At 39.1% G+C, this 15,946-nt stretch overlaps 1 protein-coding gene across 4 annotated transcripts in view; it reads left to right on the forward strand.

Annotated features, from left to right (window-relative positions):
* LOC137125999 (neural-cadherin-like) overlaps positions 1 to 15,946 on the forward strand; it is a 78,414-nt gene that overhangs the window by 19,551 nt on the left and 42,917 nt on the right. For all 4 annotated transcript variants that reach the window (XM_067502343.1, XM_067502340.1, XM_067502342.1 and 1 more), the window contains exons 2-7: positions 3,523 to 3,720; positions 7,772 to 7,997; positions 8,343 to 8,547; positions 9,698 to 9,809; positions 12,696 to 12,945; positions 15,694 to 15,836. In XM_067502343.1, the coding sequence (XP_067358444.1) occupies positions 3,523 to 3,720; positions 7,772 to 7,997; positions 8,343 to 8,547; positions 9,698 to 9,809; positions 12,696 to 12,945; positions 15,694 to 15,836 (1,134 nt within the window). The remainder of the gene's footprint in view (positions 1 to 3,522; positions 3,721 to 7,771; positions 7,998 to 8,342; positions 8,548 to 9,697; positions 9,810 to 12,695; positions 12,946 to 15,693; positions 15,837 to 15,946) is intronic.

A 15,946-nucleotide genomic window follows, 5' to 3' on the forward strand; every position in this document is an offset into this window, starting at 1 on the left:
TCCTTAACACTGCAAACATTTGGCTAATGTACCTTATTACTCCCCCATTGAGCTGATTTTCACTTTCCATTCAGTTACCGCAAAAAAAGCACCTCTGAAATTCCATGTCTCGCACGGGCCATTGATATTTATGCTTGCCGATGCAATTTGTTTAATTCCACACAGAAATATTTGTATCTTAATTTCCTTTCTCACTAGATGTAGGAGGAACAAGGGATCCATAAGAAAAACCCTCTGTTATTAATTATACTGTGTGTTCTATGGTCCTAATTGTCTCCTCTTGTGGTTTGTGTTCTGCTACTGCATACTTTCTTTTCAAGCATAGATACTCCCAGCACCCACTGATGTGCTGCACTGTTTGCTGTGCCTTCCTTGTGCTCTTGTGCCTGTAATGTTATTTTACGTTTTCTGCTAAGCATCACACAATACTCCTTTTTCCATGCTGCCTGCCCATATCTCTCTCCCTCTGTAGATATATTTGTGTTTCTGTGCGTCTCCCTGTTACTTTGTTTCCTCTCATCCCCTTCCCACACACACACTCAGTGTCCTTGTACTGTGGGCAGTGTATATGTGCACAGAAGCACTTGAGACAACTTTTTTTTTCAAGCCACTTAGCAGCTTTATATAGCAACTACCCAAGAAGAGGATTAACAGCAGGAAACATCAACAGAATAGCTTGCAGTGATATGGAACACACACTCATGTGCAGTTCACACACACAGACACACACACATTCACACACACTGCATACTGAGCCTTGGCCAACCACACAACGCACCTCTGTCAACCACGTTTTTATGATACATTATAATGTTAGTCGCCCAGCACATGCTCTTATCTGTATGGGATTGTAGTGTACAGTATAGACCAGCTTTTCCTCACACCAAGTGCAGAAAGCATATTTGACTTTAAACACTGTGGAGCCTGTGAGCTTTTGCTCTGCCTGGTTATTTGATCGCTTCTTTTGTCTCACTCAGGTGAGGCAGGATGTTTCAGTTTGGGGCTCATGGGGCATCGGTCACATCTGCTCTCTACTTAACTCCCTTGATCAGACAGAACTTGCACATGTTTGCAACCTTAGAATATGCTGCACGAACTTTCGCTTGCCTGTGCACACAGGCCGTCTCTTACCTCACAAGCGCACGCATGCACATGCACTAGTACATTCTTCATTATCATTCCAGAGTTGATAGGCTCTAATTATCTGCCTTGGCTCTGATTAGTCTCTATGTAACAAGCTAATTAGACGGAGCCTTGTAAAATCATCACCACCATTACCACAGAGACATGGCTGAGAAAGACACCAACAAGCATGAGGCAAGGAATGTGTCTTGCACCACTCCCCACAAAGATTTGATAATCAACTAAATGTTAAGTGCTGGAGCTCTGATTTCTTTTTGATTAAGTGCCTTTTAAACCCCTCTACTTTGCAATAGAATCTTTATCCTTTCTCATTATTCATCACGAAAGGATTGTTACATCGTACAGGGCAGGATGAGCTGGCTTAAACTGCATAAACTGCTGCTGTCGACATTTTAGGAGATAGCATCTTAACATTGATTAGTTTCTCTGCCCCCACGATACAGTGGCTATTTATCCAAAACAAAATATCGTCAGATCCGAGTCAGAACTTTGCTCTCTGCAGAGCAACTTTAAAGCAGAGCAGAAAGCTCGATTAATTCTCTCCTCTAGCTTCTTCCTCCCTCTGTTATTATCCCTCTAACAATCCTTTTAGGAGCTGTCACACACTTTATAGCTATTGTGTTTCAGTTGTGAACACTCCAGAGCTTGTCTGGAATGCAACACTTTGTATTTTCCATCAAAATGCATCTTAACCATAAGCAAGTTGAAAAAGAAAAAGAACTGAACTGATTTCAGCATCTGTATTCTGCTTTCCAACTCATGTGAATGAATATAAGGTTCTGTAAGTTCTGTAAGAGTTTTATATTCTTTGAAGACTTTTGCTGTATGCACGCACTGGTCATTACCAACTTATAGTTTCAAATTGTCAGCTATGATAGACTATAGCGAGAAATTATTTTACACAATTTAAGGGAAACCAGCAAAGTAAAACTGTTTTTTACAGCAACAGCACATCTGTTGAGTCAGCCCTCAGGTGGTGAAAGGATGCATCGCAAACTCCTGCTGCTTTTGTCTTGGATTAAAAAGTACATATATAGCCCGAGGCCACACACAGGAGACCTTTACATAATGGGATTTGAAATCCATAGTTACTTTTAGCCCTTAGGTAACTCACCTCTGTGTGTTACTGTGTACTAGTGTGTGTTTGTGTGTGTGTGTTTGTCTTTGTGCAAATGTCTGAGTGAAAGACAGGAGGACAGAAGGAAATATGCTGATATCAGCCACGTCAAGTGTGCAAGCTTGTGTCTGGATGTGATGGGACAACTTGCGCACATCTCAGATTTTTGTGTATGTGTTCATATCAATGTGAGCATGTGTTGGTGTGTGTTTGTCCTGGCAGGGGGTTTCTGCTTCTCTGGGGCGAGGCAGATGGCCTCTGTGGTACGCAGCCTACTGAACTGGTTGGCAGCTCTTCCGACATTCCTTCATGCCACACTGACACAAGATTACAGCCAATATTTGTGAAAATAGGGTCTTAGCTCAAAACTCTTTAACTTGCTCTACTTTGCAGGGATATTGTCTGCACAAAAAGTGCCCTAGATTGGGCCCGTGACAATGTCAGGAGTGTTTTGTGCGCATTGTTTCCAGATTGTGTCATGGTATTTAATGTGGGTAATGATCTCCTACTATTAGTTGAAGCAAAAAGCACGCTATGCTCCTGTCATAGAGATGGCAATTGCAGTTATATGCTGCTTGTCCTTGGGCACTGCTGTGCAGGCTTGCTGTCTGCCCCGGTTCAGGGTGAGCAAGTTGGTAATTGGATTCCTGGAATCTTCTTATTCACTCCAGTGAGGCAGTGTTCAGGCGACAAAATGCCTGCAGCCATGAGACATCATCCGTAGGCCCCTAAGGAAAGATCAAGGTAGCTTTACACAGACTTGGTAGATGAGACTGTGGCTGAGATTCTCTCTCATGGGAACTTGGTTGTCTCGATGCCTGGATGGGAACCCTGATGGATAATGGTTGGATGATATCACATCCACCAACCTCCACCTTGGGCCCAAAAACACTCCTGACTTTGACTTACAACAATCTCCCAAACTCAGCAGCTATTTCTCAGGAAAATAAGTGGAATAATAGTGAATAAATTGCACACTCTAAAGTGCAGTTATTGACTTTGACCACAACTCTGAGCTGAATCAAGAGTGTATTTTTATTAGTTCACACAGTGATCCATGAGATTATTCTAAGACTGCAGCATTATGTTTTGCCATCTAATGGAGAGGGTTCATATCTAACATACCTGTACCCCCGCTAAGTCGCTGCTTGCCGTTGCGTTGGATTCCCTGACTGCTTGTCTCTCTTCTACACATACAGTTACATGACAGCTGTCACTTTTGCTAAGCACAGCTCCATCACTATCTCTACTCTATCCCTCAGGCCAAGACTGGTACCTGAACAAGGTGAAGCTGAAGATCACTGATGTCAACGACAACATCCCTGAGTGGAATATGAAGCCGTACCCTTACCTGGCTGTAGTGTCCCCTGAGGCCTCAGCGGGAACGTTTGTCTACCAGCTCCAAGCTTACGATAGGGATGAGGGCAAAAGCGGGGAGGTTGAATACTTTTTGTCAGATGGTAAGACAAAAACACACACACAGAAACAAACACACCACATACACAGACATTGTTTACGAGGTAGGTAGTATTAAAATAGATTGTGTTGTTGTTAAAATAGGTTGACAGGCTATAAAGTCTCGGAAATAAACACAACTAGTCAGACACCAGCAGAGTTCCTCAGACAGATAGCCACAGGCATTCACACATTCATTCATGCATTCATACACTTTTTAGGTGTCCATTAGTCTCTCTGTCTTTCTGTCACCCTGTCTCTCTCTGCCTCTGTATCTCTGTCCTTCTCTCTTTGTCCTGCACACACATACACACAATCACTAACACAGCCAGAAGCTTTCACACATTTGTTTGTGCACTTATCGTGACTCTTGCCTATCTGTCTGCTTCTCTCTTTTTCATACACACAGAATCATGCAAACACACACTTACACATAAAAACACTTACAGTGAGCTGTTGGAAGCCTGCCATAGTGGTAGACCCCCCATTGGTAGAAGGGATAGACGTTTGTTGGCATGTCAGAGATGGGGGTGGGGGAGGGGGGTAATCTTGCCAATGGGGCTTCACAAAGCACTACGGACATCCTTCTAACTTGAACTAGTTCATCCCTCAGCTCCCTGGTGTGAGTTAAACCATATTTATCTCAAGGTATTCTTGGGCTGTAAGGCCATACCAACAACTCATATATGCACAGGGTTTGCCACTAAAACTTGTATATAAAAATGTATTTCAATTCAAAGTGTTTAAGATCCAATTTTATGATTTCACATGTATTAACCAACACTCTTATCCTGCTTAAGTTTTAAGACCTCAAGAGGATGAGAGTGCTTGGCCTTTTGATTAACCAAGTCAGTCTGTCTGACCCCATTTTTGAGTATTTAACACCAGTGAGAAAAGTATTTGAATCTTTTATTTAAAGTTGCCATGTGGAGTTTTCTTGTAAACAAAAGTTACTGTTAGACATCTAACAGCACTATAAGTGTTTTGAGGTCAGACATGTTGTCACACATTGAGTGCATTTTTTTCTCATTAAACATTCAGAAAAACTATTTTTTTAATATTTTTAAAAACCCTGCAGTTGTTATATTATTGTGTGCTAACAGCCTTTTTCTTCTTTGTTGGTGTGTTGCTACTGGCACAGCACTGCCACCAACTGTGCAATAGTGTCAAATAAATGACAGGAATATGTGTTTTTCCCACCCACAAATTCTTTTGTACTTGAACATATCCTAATGCATGATAGAAACAAAATACTTTTCTGGTGAAAATGTCACATGGTTCTTCAATATCAATTGTGCAGTAAAAATACTTTATGACAATAAGAGACTATGAAATCTGGTAAACACAAAGTATTAGAAGTAACAGAAGTCACTATGTAGCATAATGAATATTATTATTTTATAGAATGGAAATCTACAAGAACCTGTAACTTTTACATTAAAGATCCTTTTATTGTATGCTAGAGAAAGATTAGAGAAGTCAGCTCGCATTACGAGAAAATAAAACAATGTCTTTGGGAGCAAATTAGTTTTAAATACATACATATACGTCCATGTGCAGTCTGATAATAGTTAAACATTTTAAAAATAAGACTATATAGGAAACACAGATATAAACAGCCTAGATTTTAAAATATGCAACATCATTATATGGGAGAGAAATTTGGATTATAAAACACATTTTTGGAAAGTATAATTTATTTTTTTAACTTTTCTTTCTTTTCTTAATTTTTAATTTTTGTTCTTTCTTTGTTTCTCTCTTATTTCTTATAAATTTGCAATCATAAATACTATTTGAGCCTTCTGTCATCTGCAAACCTTATTTCCATTAAAGCTAGGATGTTGTATAAAATATAAAAAAAGAAAATGCTGTCATTTTCTAAACATTTTATGATTGTAAATAGTAAAAGTTGGGTTAGAGGCAACAAAAAATTGGAAAATCTATGTAATGGTAAAAATGATTACCTGGTAGGACATCTCACAAATAATGAGCTTAAGTGGCAACAGGTTAATGTCATGATTATGTATTAAAAAAGTAAGGATGGGGTGAAATGACCTTTGTGAAAAAATGCATGTTCAACACCTCAAGAATAATGTTTCTAAAAATAAAATTGCAAAAATATTTTCATCTATGGTACATAATGTCATGAAAGCATTCCGTGTATCCAGAGTAATCTCTGTATGCAAGAGACAAGGCCAAACAACAGTATTGGATGGCCCTCAAGCTGCACATAAAAAACAGGCAAGACTCTTTTGTGGAAATAAATGCATGGGCTTAGAAGCTTTTCTGAAAACCATTGTCAGTGTACACAGTGTACATTGTCAGTGTAAACAACCATGCATACACATGATCCAGAAACTTCACCACCTTCTAAACAGAGTGAAGAAAAGTTAATTATTCTTGGAAATCATGGCTATCACATCTTCCGTAGTGTAAAGGAGAAATATGATCTGACTTATTTTTAGTGCACAATTTAAATGTCAGTATCTGTGATATTGTGGGGGTGCCTTACTTATTCTAGCCATTTGATATTTTGATTTTTTGAAACCTATTGTCAATGAAAAACAGGTTTCAAATGATTTAGAAATCTGTGTTCTCTTTATGATGACATTTTACATAAATCTGTAGCTACACACCCTATGAACTCAAAAACTAAAATGCAAACATGATCACCCAAGGGTGATACAATCACATGATTGCTTCAATGGTAAACATCTTTTAATATATATGTATTAATAATGTATTATGGTAAAATCTATTTTTTTCACAGCAGTTCAAGAGCACTAAGTGTTAACTGGTTTGTTCTGGTAGCAGAAAAGTACAAATATACAATATACAATTTTAGCCTCGACTATGTAAATGTACAGTAAACTACTGTATCAGCAGATTGATAAAGCTGGCAAAGTGGTAGTTATTTGGATGAATCACACTTTACAGGATTTACAAGGTAACAGGTGCAAACGTTTTTCTCTAGTTCAAAACACAAGATTGTGTCTGACAGTAAAAACAACATTTATCATGTTCTGGTTTATGGTATACATCACATACAAAAGGAAATCATTTTTGGAAAGGAAGGAAGGATTTTTTTTTTATTTTATGTTTTACTCGATATTCAAAGCTACTAAGAACAAACACTGAAATTCCCCTTAGACCTGTGAGGCTGTCAGGTTCAAACTGTGCTCGAGGCCTTTTTCTTTCAAATACGTAAACACCTCAAAGGTTCCAAATAGCTGCTCAAATTTTTCTTACCACTACTACACTATGCTGATGATGCCAAGCTTAATGTGTTCTTCCCACCAGAAAACTCTATTTTCTCAGTGTGGATCTAAGCCTACCTAAGTGTATTTACTGTACTTGAACTCCTGGTGACATCACCCACCTTTAGTTCAGCACAATATTACTCAGCCCAGATCAGCTCTGCTTTGCTTGCTCCAACAAAGTCGGAAAGAGATCTTTCTCTGAACATGCTAAATTATGGTTATTTCGGCATATTATGTTGCTATACTTTATAACATCAGAAAGATCATGTCTTCAAAAAATGTGGCCTCTGTTATTCCAGCTCATTCTCTGCCCTAGGGATGTTTGTTACTGCTAAAAAACTAAAAATAGATTGATAACCTTAAAATAACCAATTGGTCTAATTTCTTATAAGGAATACACACACAAAACTGTAAAATTAAATAAAAATGAAAAAACCTGTAGAATATTCTAACAGAGTAACATGCAAAAAAGATTTTACCTCAACAGTTTGCTTGGTTGCAGAAATGCCACAAAACACCAAACTAATCTGAAGATGTACTTGTGAGTTCTAATGTGGTTCTTTATCGTAGTTGAGTCTGTGTTAGAGTGATAACATCATGGTTAAAATGAACTTTTAGGTGTTTTTGTGAGTTTATTCATACAGTATTCCCATATGTGAGTCTTTATGTGGTGTGACCTCTGCAAGACAATTTTAAACTGGCATTCCTGTAACATTTAAGATTTGTATTCAAGCCAGCATTACTGGGTTGGTTTGAATCCAGCTCTAGAATATATTGTCATTATATTTCCCTGTAGGCGGTGACGGCTGCTTTGCAGTGGAAAAGAAGACAGGCCAGGTGGTGACCACAGGGCTGGTTCTTCAGAGGGACAGAGAGTACTTGTTAAGCGTAGTGGCCCTTGATGGTCTGGGCAGCCGCAGTGCCCCTGCCATGCTGTCTGTGGTGGCAGGAGCCAGAGCGCCACAGTTCACCAATGCAAGCTACGCTATCTCCATACCTGAGAATACACCTGAAGGACAGCCGTGAGTACACACATGATAACATGCACTTTCTCTCTTCTCTGCAGAGAAAATCTTTATTTACAGTATAAAAGCAAAAATTGGCATAGCATCACACAGCATTAGTCAAGCAAACTTCCTAATCTTAAAAAAACATAACTATACAGAACTGACATGTACTGATTGACCATGTTTATGCACACAGCCAATGGGCCATATTGTAACTGATTTCATTACACTTTCATAATTTCATGACAGTGACTTTATTAGTGATTTTAGCAAACAAGGTTTCTATTCAACACGTGTGCTACTGAAATAGGGAACACTGTTGTCTTACTGTTTTTTAATAACTGTCTCTTTATTCGGCAGCTTTCTGGGGGTGTTTGCCATTTCCTTCCAGAGGCAGCCAGTCAGCTACAGCCTGCTGATCAATCCCAGCAGCCTCTTCGTCATTCGGCAAGAGACAGGGGAGATTAGTCTAACCAGGACACTGGATTATGAGAGTGACCAGAGACGCTACCTGCTGATGGTGCGTGCCAGCGAGGAGCCCAGCAGCCTCAGCACTGCCACAGAGGTTAGTTTAATTAGAGAGTGATACAGGCAGCAAAAATTTCATGCACTCAGATAAACTAATCCCAAACCTGAGCTCTACTCTGATGTTTTATTATTGCATCTGTCATACAAGTGTTTGCTTTTACCACTAAATTCAACTAAAATAAAAATAAAAACTGGATTTTTAAAAATTTGCTGTCTTGTAATCTCCCACCAGACTTTCTTAAAGCTCTCAGACATACCAGATTGCTATGGCTCATATCAGCTGAAATATCAGCTTAGGCTGTATTAACAGCAATGATCTCAGTGTTGACCTACTGACATCACACCACTTGCAGATAACCACAAAGGAAAAGAAGCTGATTTTGTTTTTGACTACAGCAATGGCATGGCTAATTGGTTTTAAATGTTAACAAGTGGACTGGGTGGCTCAAGTGATTTATTTTTACATATTGTTTCACTCTTTTCACACTTTTTGAGTGTGATCTGAAGATGAACTTTAAAAAATATACAACACACTGTAACGCATTTGCAATGGAAACTTAAAATCTCAAAACTTCATTCATAAACGAATATTTTCATATAAACTATTCATGAATTCAGTATCATTTAAATAATTAATTCCACTATTTTGTTACCCAATTATCACGTCAGGCGCATGGATTTAGCAGGCAAAATGCAAAACCTCCTTCTGCTCAGCTGCATGTTGCGGAGAAGGAGATGGAGACTGGGAAAACCTATCCCAGCTATTTCAGGACTATTACTCAGCTGTCACTTCACACTTTACACACAGTGGTGACAGGGAGCTTGTAGGGCGCATGGCGGCTAAGGGCCTTTGTCAAAAACACACAGTGAGGCACACACATGCTCAGAAAATTTCTATTTTTGACTCAGGGAAATCATGAAGTGGAAGATAAACTATGTGTTGAACTGGCAACTTGTGAAACTATAAAATGCAATTTCGATTAAGTTTTGAGGTCAGTTTTCTGTGCAGAGAATTTCATGTGGCTGTCTCCTGGATTTGAGGGTTATTAGGGAGAGACTAATTTTGTATTCTACTCTGATTTGTCTCTCCTCTCCTCTCCTTTCCTCTCCCTTTCCCTCCTCTCCTTTTTTCTCCTCTGCTCTTCTCCACTCTTCTCCTCTCATCCCATCACACTGGTGCTAATCAGGTTCAGGTGTTGATAACAGATGAGAACGATTGTGTCCCAGAGTTCCTCCAATCCATCTACAGTGTGGATGGAGTCCCTGAGACTGTAACCACGGCAACGTCTCTGCTGCAGGGTGAGAATCTTCTGACCCTATATTTCACTTCCATCTGTTTCTTTTTGAAGTGGTCAGAGAAACTACCTAAAAACTCACTTTTTCTACTGGAAAACAATAGATGTATTTTGGGAGAAAGCCAAAGCTGCACTTCAGACCTTTAGTCATTGTTTAAGCTTACAGACCCACAATGCTTCCTTTTCTGCTAAAATAAACTAAATGATCTTTCAGCTCTGTGACCATAATCTCAATTATACAGTATTGAACTAAAGTTGTTGGTACAAAGACACTATGTATGTATTTTTGTGGATGGTGTAAAGAAATATGTACACATATTTCAGATCAGATCCCAATGTTTGCTTCATAACGTAGTATGACCTCAAAGAGATAGCGCTACAGACAGTTTTCCTTCTTTGCTACTAGAAAAAAAATGATGCAAGTTACTTTACATATGAGATGTGTTTTAGCTACAGTCTAGAGAGAAAAATGGTCCTTTTATGCTCCTAAATTAACTAGGGCTAGCTCAATCAAACAATCAATCAATCAAAATTGTATTTATATAGCACCTTTTATACAGATTAATGCAATTCAAAGTGTTTAACAGATGATTGATAAAAGGTTTACTAAACAATGAAAAAAGATTAAAAACAGTCAAAACAGTAATAATATTGCCCACAAAACAAGAATATTAAAAAAGAATAGTTGACAAAAAGACACACTAAACACTAAAGGGCAGTAACAATTGAAATTATAACTATAAGACAACAAGACTAATAAAAGATTAAATATAATTATTAATGGCCATTATAATAAAAAGATATACATTTATAAACCAAATCAGATTTAGATAAATAGAAACCCCCCCAAAAAAAGACAATAATAAAAATGAAATTAAAAGATGAAATGAAAATTATACAAATATCTATATATCTATATACATCTATCATTATATAAAAGCTAGTTCCAACCAAGCAATTTGATTGGACAAGAGGCATTCCATGAGCGCTGATAAGAGTATAACAGCACTGTGACGCTTAACCGTATGTATCCCTCTGCTTAATTACAATGTCAGGCGAGCGCTTACTGCTACATTATACCAAACTATGTACCACCACAGTGGTACCACCAAAGCGAATCTCAACAGACACTTTGTTCTCTGGTTGCACCATAAGTGGAAGCATACAGATAAATGTACATGAATAAAAATAGCTGACCACGGCTTGCTGTAACGTGTAGTTAAGCTAGTGTGTAGAAATGTGCTCTTTGTCTATGATGCAAGTCAAGTCAGGTACAGTTTCAGATCTATTTGTGTTGGTGGAGCTATATAACTGATTAAATAAACAAACAATAATCTGTTGTTGCGTATTATACTCAACTAATAAATAGCATTTGTACAACTGTAGTATAAAAGCAATATCACATTCGAGGTCATGTTGTTGTGACATCTTCAGCGTCTTTGGCCTAGTGCCTATGATCGCACCACAGCCGTGCCGATATACAACAGTTCTCCCTCTTGTGTGATATTGTTAAAATCTCTCTCTCTCTCTCTCTCTCTCTATATATATATATATATATATCTATATCTATATCTATCTATCTATGTATCTATATATATATATATATAGAGAGAGAGAGAGAGAGACAGACACACACATATAATACAGAAGCTGATACACAACCAGTTTAAAGACTCTTAGCCCCCACCCCCATAAACTACCATAGGTGATTTTTGTGATTAATAAAAAAAAAAGTAGTGCATTCTGGCTTTGAAACATGGAACAAATTTAATCTGAAAACATTCGAATACACAGCCTGGAGGGTTAGAAATTGTTGGCACTGCAGAGGCAACAGTAGGAGAAAATGGCACCCAATAAAATATCAACAAAAAAAGAAGACAACCAGTACGTGGAAGGAAAAAAACCAGCAGCGGTGGGATCAAAGCTAGAGAGAGTGAAGACAGGCAGTCTTCTGAGAGACCTGCCAATGCGAAAGTTACTGTATATCTTCATGCTACAAAAAGAATGTAGCTGATACAGCACACTAATGTTTGCACTTTATAGTACAAATGCAGGATGTATCAGGAATCCAGTTCAAGGGGCACAAACATTGTGGGGAATTAATTTCTTAAGCTGGTGGACTGCAGAATAATGAAATAGCAACATTTTGGAAAACCAGGGACTGAAATCCCCTTTATACCATCAACATTGCTTCTTCTGGGTTGATGGTAAAGAAAATATACTGTGAAACATTAGTGACAATGAGGTTTAAAGTACAGTTACTCATTCATTCATCTTTATTAGAGTATAAACACATTGTTTAGTCAAAAATACTGAATTGTTTTTATAGAAGTATTACAGAAAATTGAGATGGAAGGAGAATGAAGTACTGAGATGCACAGGCTGCTAGTGGTGATGCTTGACATGGAGGAAATAAACACATCAAAAGAATATGCAAGTGATATGAGCTTAAGGGGCTGTGCATGAAACAATTTTAAGTTAAATTCACCATACAGTAAACCAAGTCTGTCAATACACACTGTAGCGGTAGAAAAAGAAATCCCAACACACATTAGATATAAATCTTTCTTTTTTTCTGTGTAATTACTTCAGAGAAAAAATTATTTTGAAACACTACAGAAAATACAACTCCTTCATCTCACACAGTCTTTTTGCTGTCTTTAGACTTATTTTTGTAAATGATGGTAATCATTCTGGAGGGCCACAGTGCAGTTTGTGTGCTAGTAATTGTAGCTGTCAGGGCCTATGATCTATTACGTGTTTAGCAAGGCCATAAAGAGATAGTGATCTACACAGACGTCAACATATTCATCAGCTGATGCCATTTCATCAGCCCATTTCGATTAACTGTTAATTGATGGGTCTTGTGTGCTGTCTTCCCTCTTGTCAGTTTTGGCCACGGATTGTGACTCAGGATTAAACGCTGAGCTCACCTATTACACTCTCAGCGCGGACTTCAGCATTTCACCTCATGGGACCGTTTTCCCTGCAGCACGGCTGGACTATGAGAAACCTAACCATCTTTATGAATTTGTGGTGATGGCAGTGGACGGTGGGGATGAGCCTCACTCTGGCACTGCCACGGTCCGTGTGAGGATGGCAAATATCAACGATGAGGCTCCTGAGTTCTCCCAGCCTGTGTGAGCAGCTTTATAACTTAAACTTATATGCGCAACTGTTAATTCTTACATGCGTCTATTTTCTTCATTTTCTGTTCATTTTGACCATTTGCTGTTTATTTTCTCATTCCACCCCATACCCTCTTAGCAAACAATAAACATAAAATATAATGTTAAAAATATTATTTCCTTCAAAATTTTAATCCCAGCCTTAATGTGAACTTTTAAGAGAAAATTTATATTGATATAGTGTATGTGGATAATAATACATTCCTATTGAGTTCAAAAAACATTGCAGACCATGTACTGGGTGGAAAAAGTGCATGGCCAAGACACAAAAGTGTTAGATTGTGAGTTTTTATTTATGTGTGCAAATGTTATGATGATCTTTAGATACACAATAATGTGTATATTTGCTCTAAAGATGCCTAAGGTACGCTTAATATGTGACATACATTACATAGTGTAGTTACTGATGCCTAAAATTATAAAAACAAAAAAAATTGGCTTTAACCAGCTAAGATGATAAAAATTTGCCACCACGAAACAAGTTTAAATAACGTTCCTCCTGCTGGCAATTTTTTATCTCTGATTCACCAGCTGATCATATTTCATTATATCGATGCTTTGCTCTTTGAGCAGGCAAGGTAGTTGCATCACAGATATATAGGTCGTTACATCACACATCACAGTCCTGCCTTCCTTCAGGCTATTCATTGCAGTAATATTTGATGCTGGGAGTCCTGCCATGCTCAGTGGCCAACTTGCATCAAGACTGCTGTAATAAAACCTCTACCAGTAAAACTCCATATATTTTACTTGGTGTGCTAATCACAACCACCTGGCATCTAAACAATACATTGCATTACATACATTAAGTATGATATTGTTGCTGTCCAAACATGTTCTGGAAATTTGCTAAAAATGTCTCTTATTCAGTATTGTAGTAAAATAGAACATTCAAACAGCTCTCTCTGAGGTTTATTTTTGGATCCTCTAAAGGTAAGCAGCAAACTGTCATACAGATGCAATCCGGTGTGTCCTCAACCACCTTTTTGGCAAAGCTGTGTGAGTGGGTGGGCAGAAACTGTCACTGTGGATCTGCTGCATTTATTCCCCCAAATGAGTAAGCCGCATGTCCTGCCAGTCATGTTTCCCTGACCTTCGAAGAAGTATGTTGCGGACCTCTGTTACCCATTGCATTGTCAGGTGTCAGTCTCGGTCGGTGGCTAGACACAGAGCCAAACAAACAGGCGGGCAGAAAGGTGGAGATGTTGGCAGACAAACATAAAACTGAGGAGAAAAACACATACTGAAACATGGTTGCAGGGCAAGCAAGTATAGAATACCAAAACATACACAGCAAGTAGACAGGAGACAGCCAGTCAGATATGCAGATAAACAGAGAAGCCTGTCGGCGGTCAGACAAATACTCTTGCCAGACCAGCAGACAGATAGAAATTCAGGCACTTTGCCAGGTGGGTTGTGTTGGACGCTTCACAATACTGTGGCTTACTGAGTTAAGGATAAATTTTAAGAGTGCAGAAGAGGTCAAAATGCCCATAAAAACAAAGAGGAGGACATGTACTGTAGAGGCAGACTGATGCATACTTTGATGTTTATGAACTAAGTCTAATTGAGACACTTAGACATGTAATTGGACAGGCTAGTGTTCCTTGGCATGTCCTCTCACTTCACATCCGAATGAGTTTTAGAGAGGCTAAAAGTGATTGAAGTGTGGGACAGACAAGCAGAGAGCCTATGGATATGCAAATAGCCAGACTTGCAGGCCAGACAGACAGACAGACAGGCAGACAGGCATATTCTCTCTGAGTATAACTTCACAGTTCAGTGAGATGTAGGGAGATGCTTGAGGAAGAAAAGCGGAGGGAGTGTATATGTCTCATCCCACAGAGCTGCGGAGAGGTGGCCTCTGAGCCGGGTGACAGATTACAGGTCACTCATGTTGCCACGGAGACTGCCGTGGCTGGCGGAGATGAATCACCCATCAGCGTTCTTCTGTAAACCATCAATCACCTCTGACTTCTCAGCACAGACACCGACACCCCCTCGCAGACACACATACTGGCACACATACATTAGGAGAGGATACAGCACAAAATCTCACTGGGGATGAGTTCTGCTGACGAGTCAACTCAAACTCTGTCAGAATACCGCCCCCTGTTATATCTGCCTCTTCTTCGTCTATCCGGCTTGCGCTTTCCTCCCACTCTTCTCTCTCACTCCCACATATCAAGTTACCTGTCACTTCAGTGCCAGCCTTCCTTTTTGTCACCTGCTAGTCTCTCACTTGTTTTGCTCTGTTTTCCATTTCTCTTCATCCCTGTGTCCGCCAAGTCACACAGTTTATCTCCACCCCATTGTGCTGTGTACAACAGTGGCACATCAGTCTCTTGTGTCTTGCTGGGAAACTCACTGCCCAGCACCACAGAGAAAGCAAATCAGTGTTGACATTTTAAAAGGGCCTGGATCAAATGGCCCACAGTGGGCTGGGTATGTGGAAGTGCTATTTATTCAATGACTTCCCTGTAGACATTGTCATTTGTTTCTAGTCTGGCCAGTAAGAGGACAGGTTAAATCATAGTGACAAGCAAAATCGACAACTATGAGTCTAATCAGCCCGCTGATGCTTTGGACTGTGTAAATGATTCATATTACCCGTCTGGGTGTGTTTATATCTTTGCTGTGAGACTTTTGTGTGTATTCTCCATTTTTTTGTACTTGTTAAAGTACCTCTCCTCTTTGCAGATATCGCACATTTGTTTCTGAGGACGCGGGCCCCAACACCCTTGTTGCCACAGTTCTGGCCAAAGACCCTGATGGTGACGGTATAATCTACTCTATAGCAGCAGGCAATGAAGAAGGAAACTTTGTCATTGACAGCCAGAAAGGTGATATATCTTAATTTGTGGAGCAGGCTCCATATTTGCTGCTCTTGCCCTAATTGACAGGCTTTACGTCAAATCACACATTCCATTTTCTCCACTGTACTCCCAAAACA

Source organism: Channa argus, chromosome 4, assembly GCF_033026475.1.
Source record: "Channa argus isolate prfri chromosome 4, Channa argus male v1.0, whole genome shotgun sequence".
In the NCBI taxonomy this organism is placed as follows: domain Eukaryota; kingdom Metazoa; phylum Chordata; class Actinopteri; order Anabantiformes; family Channidae; genus Channa; species Channa argus.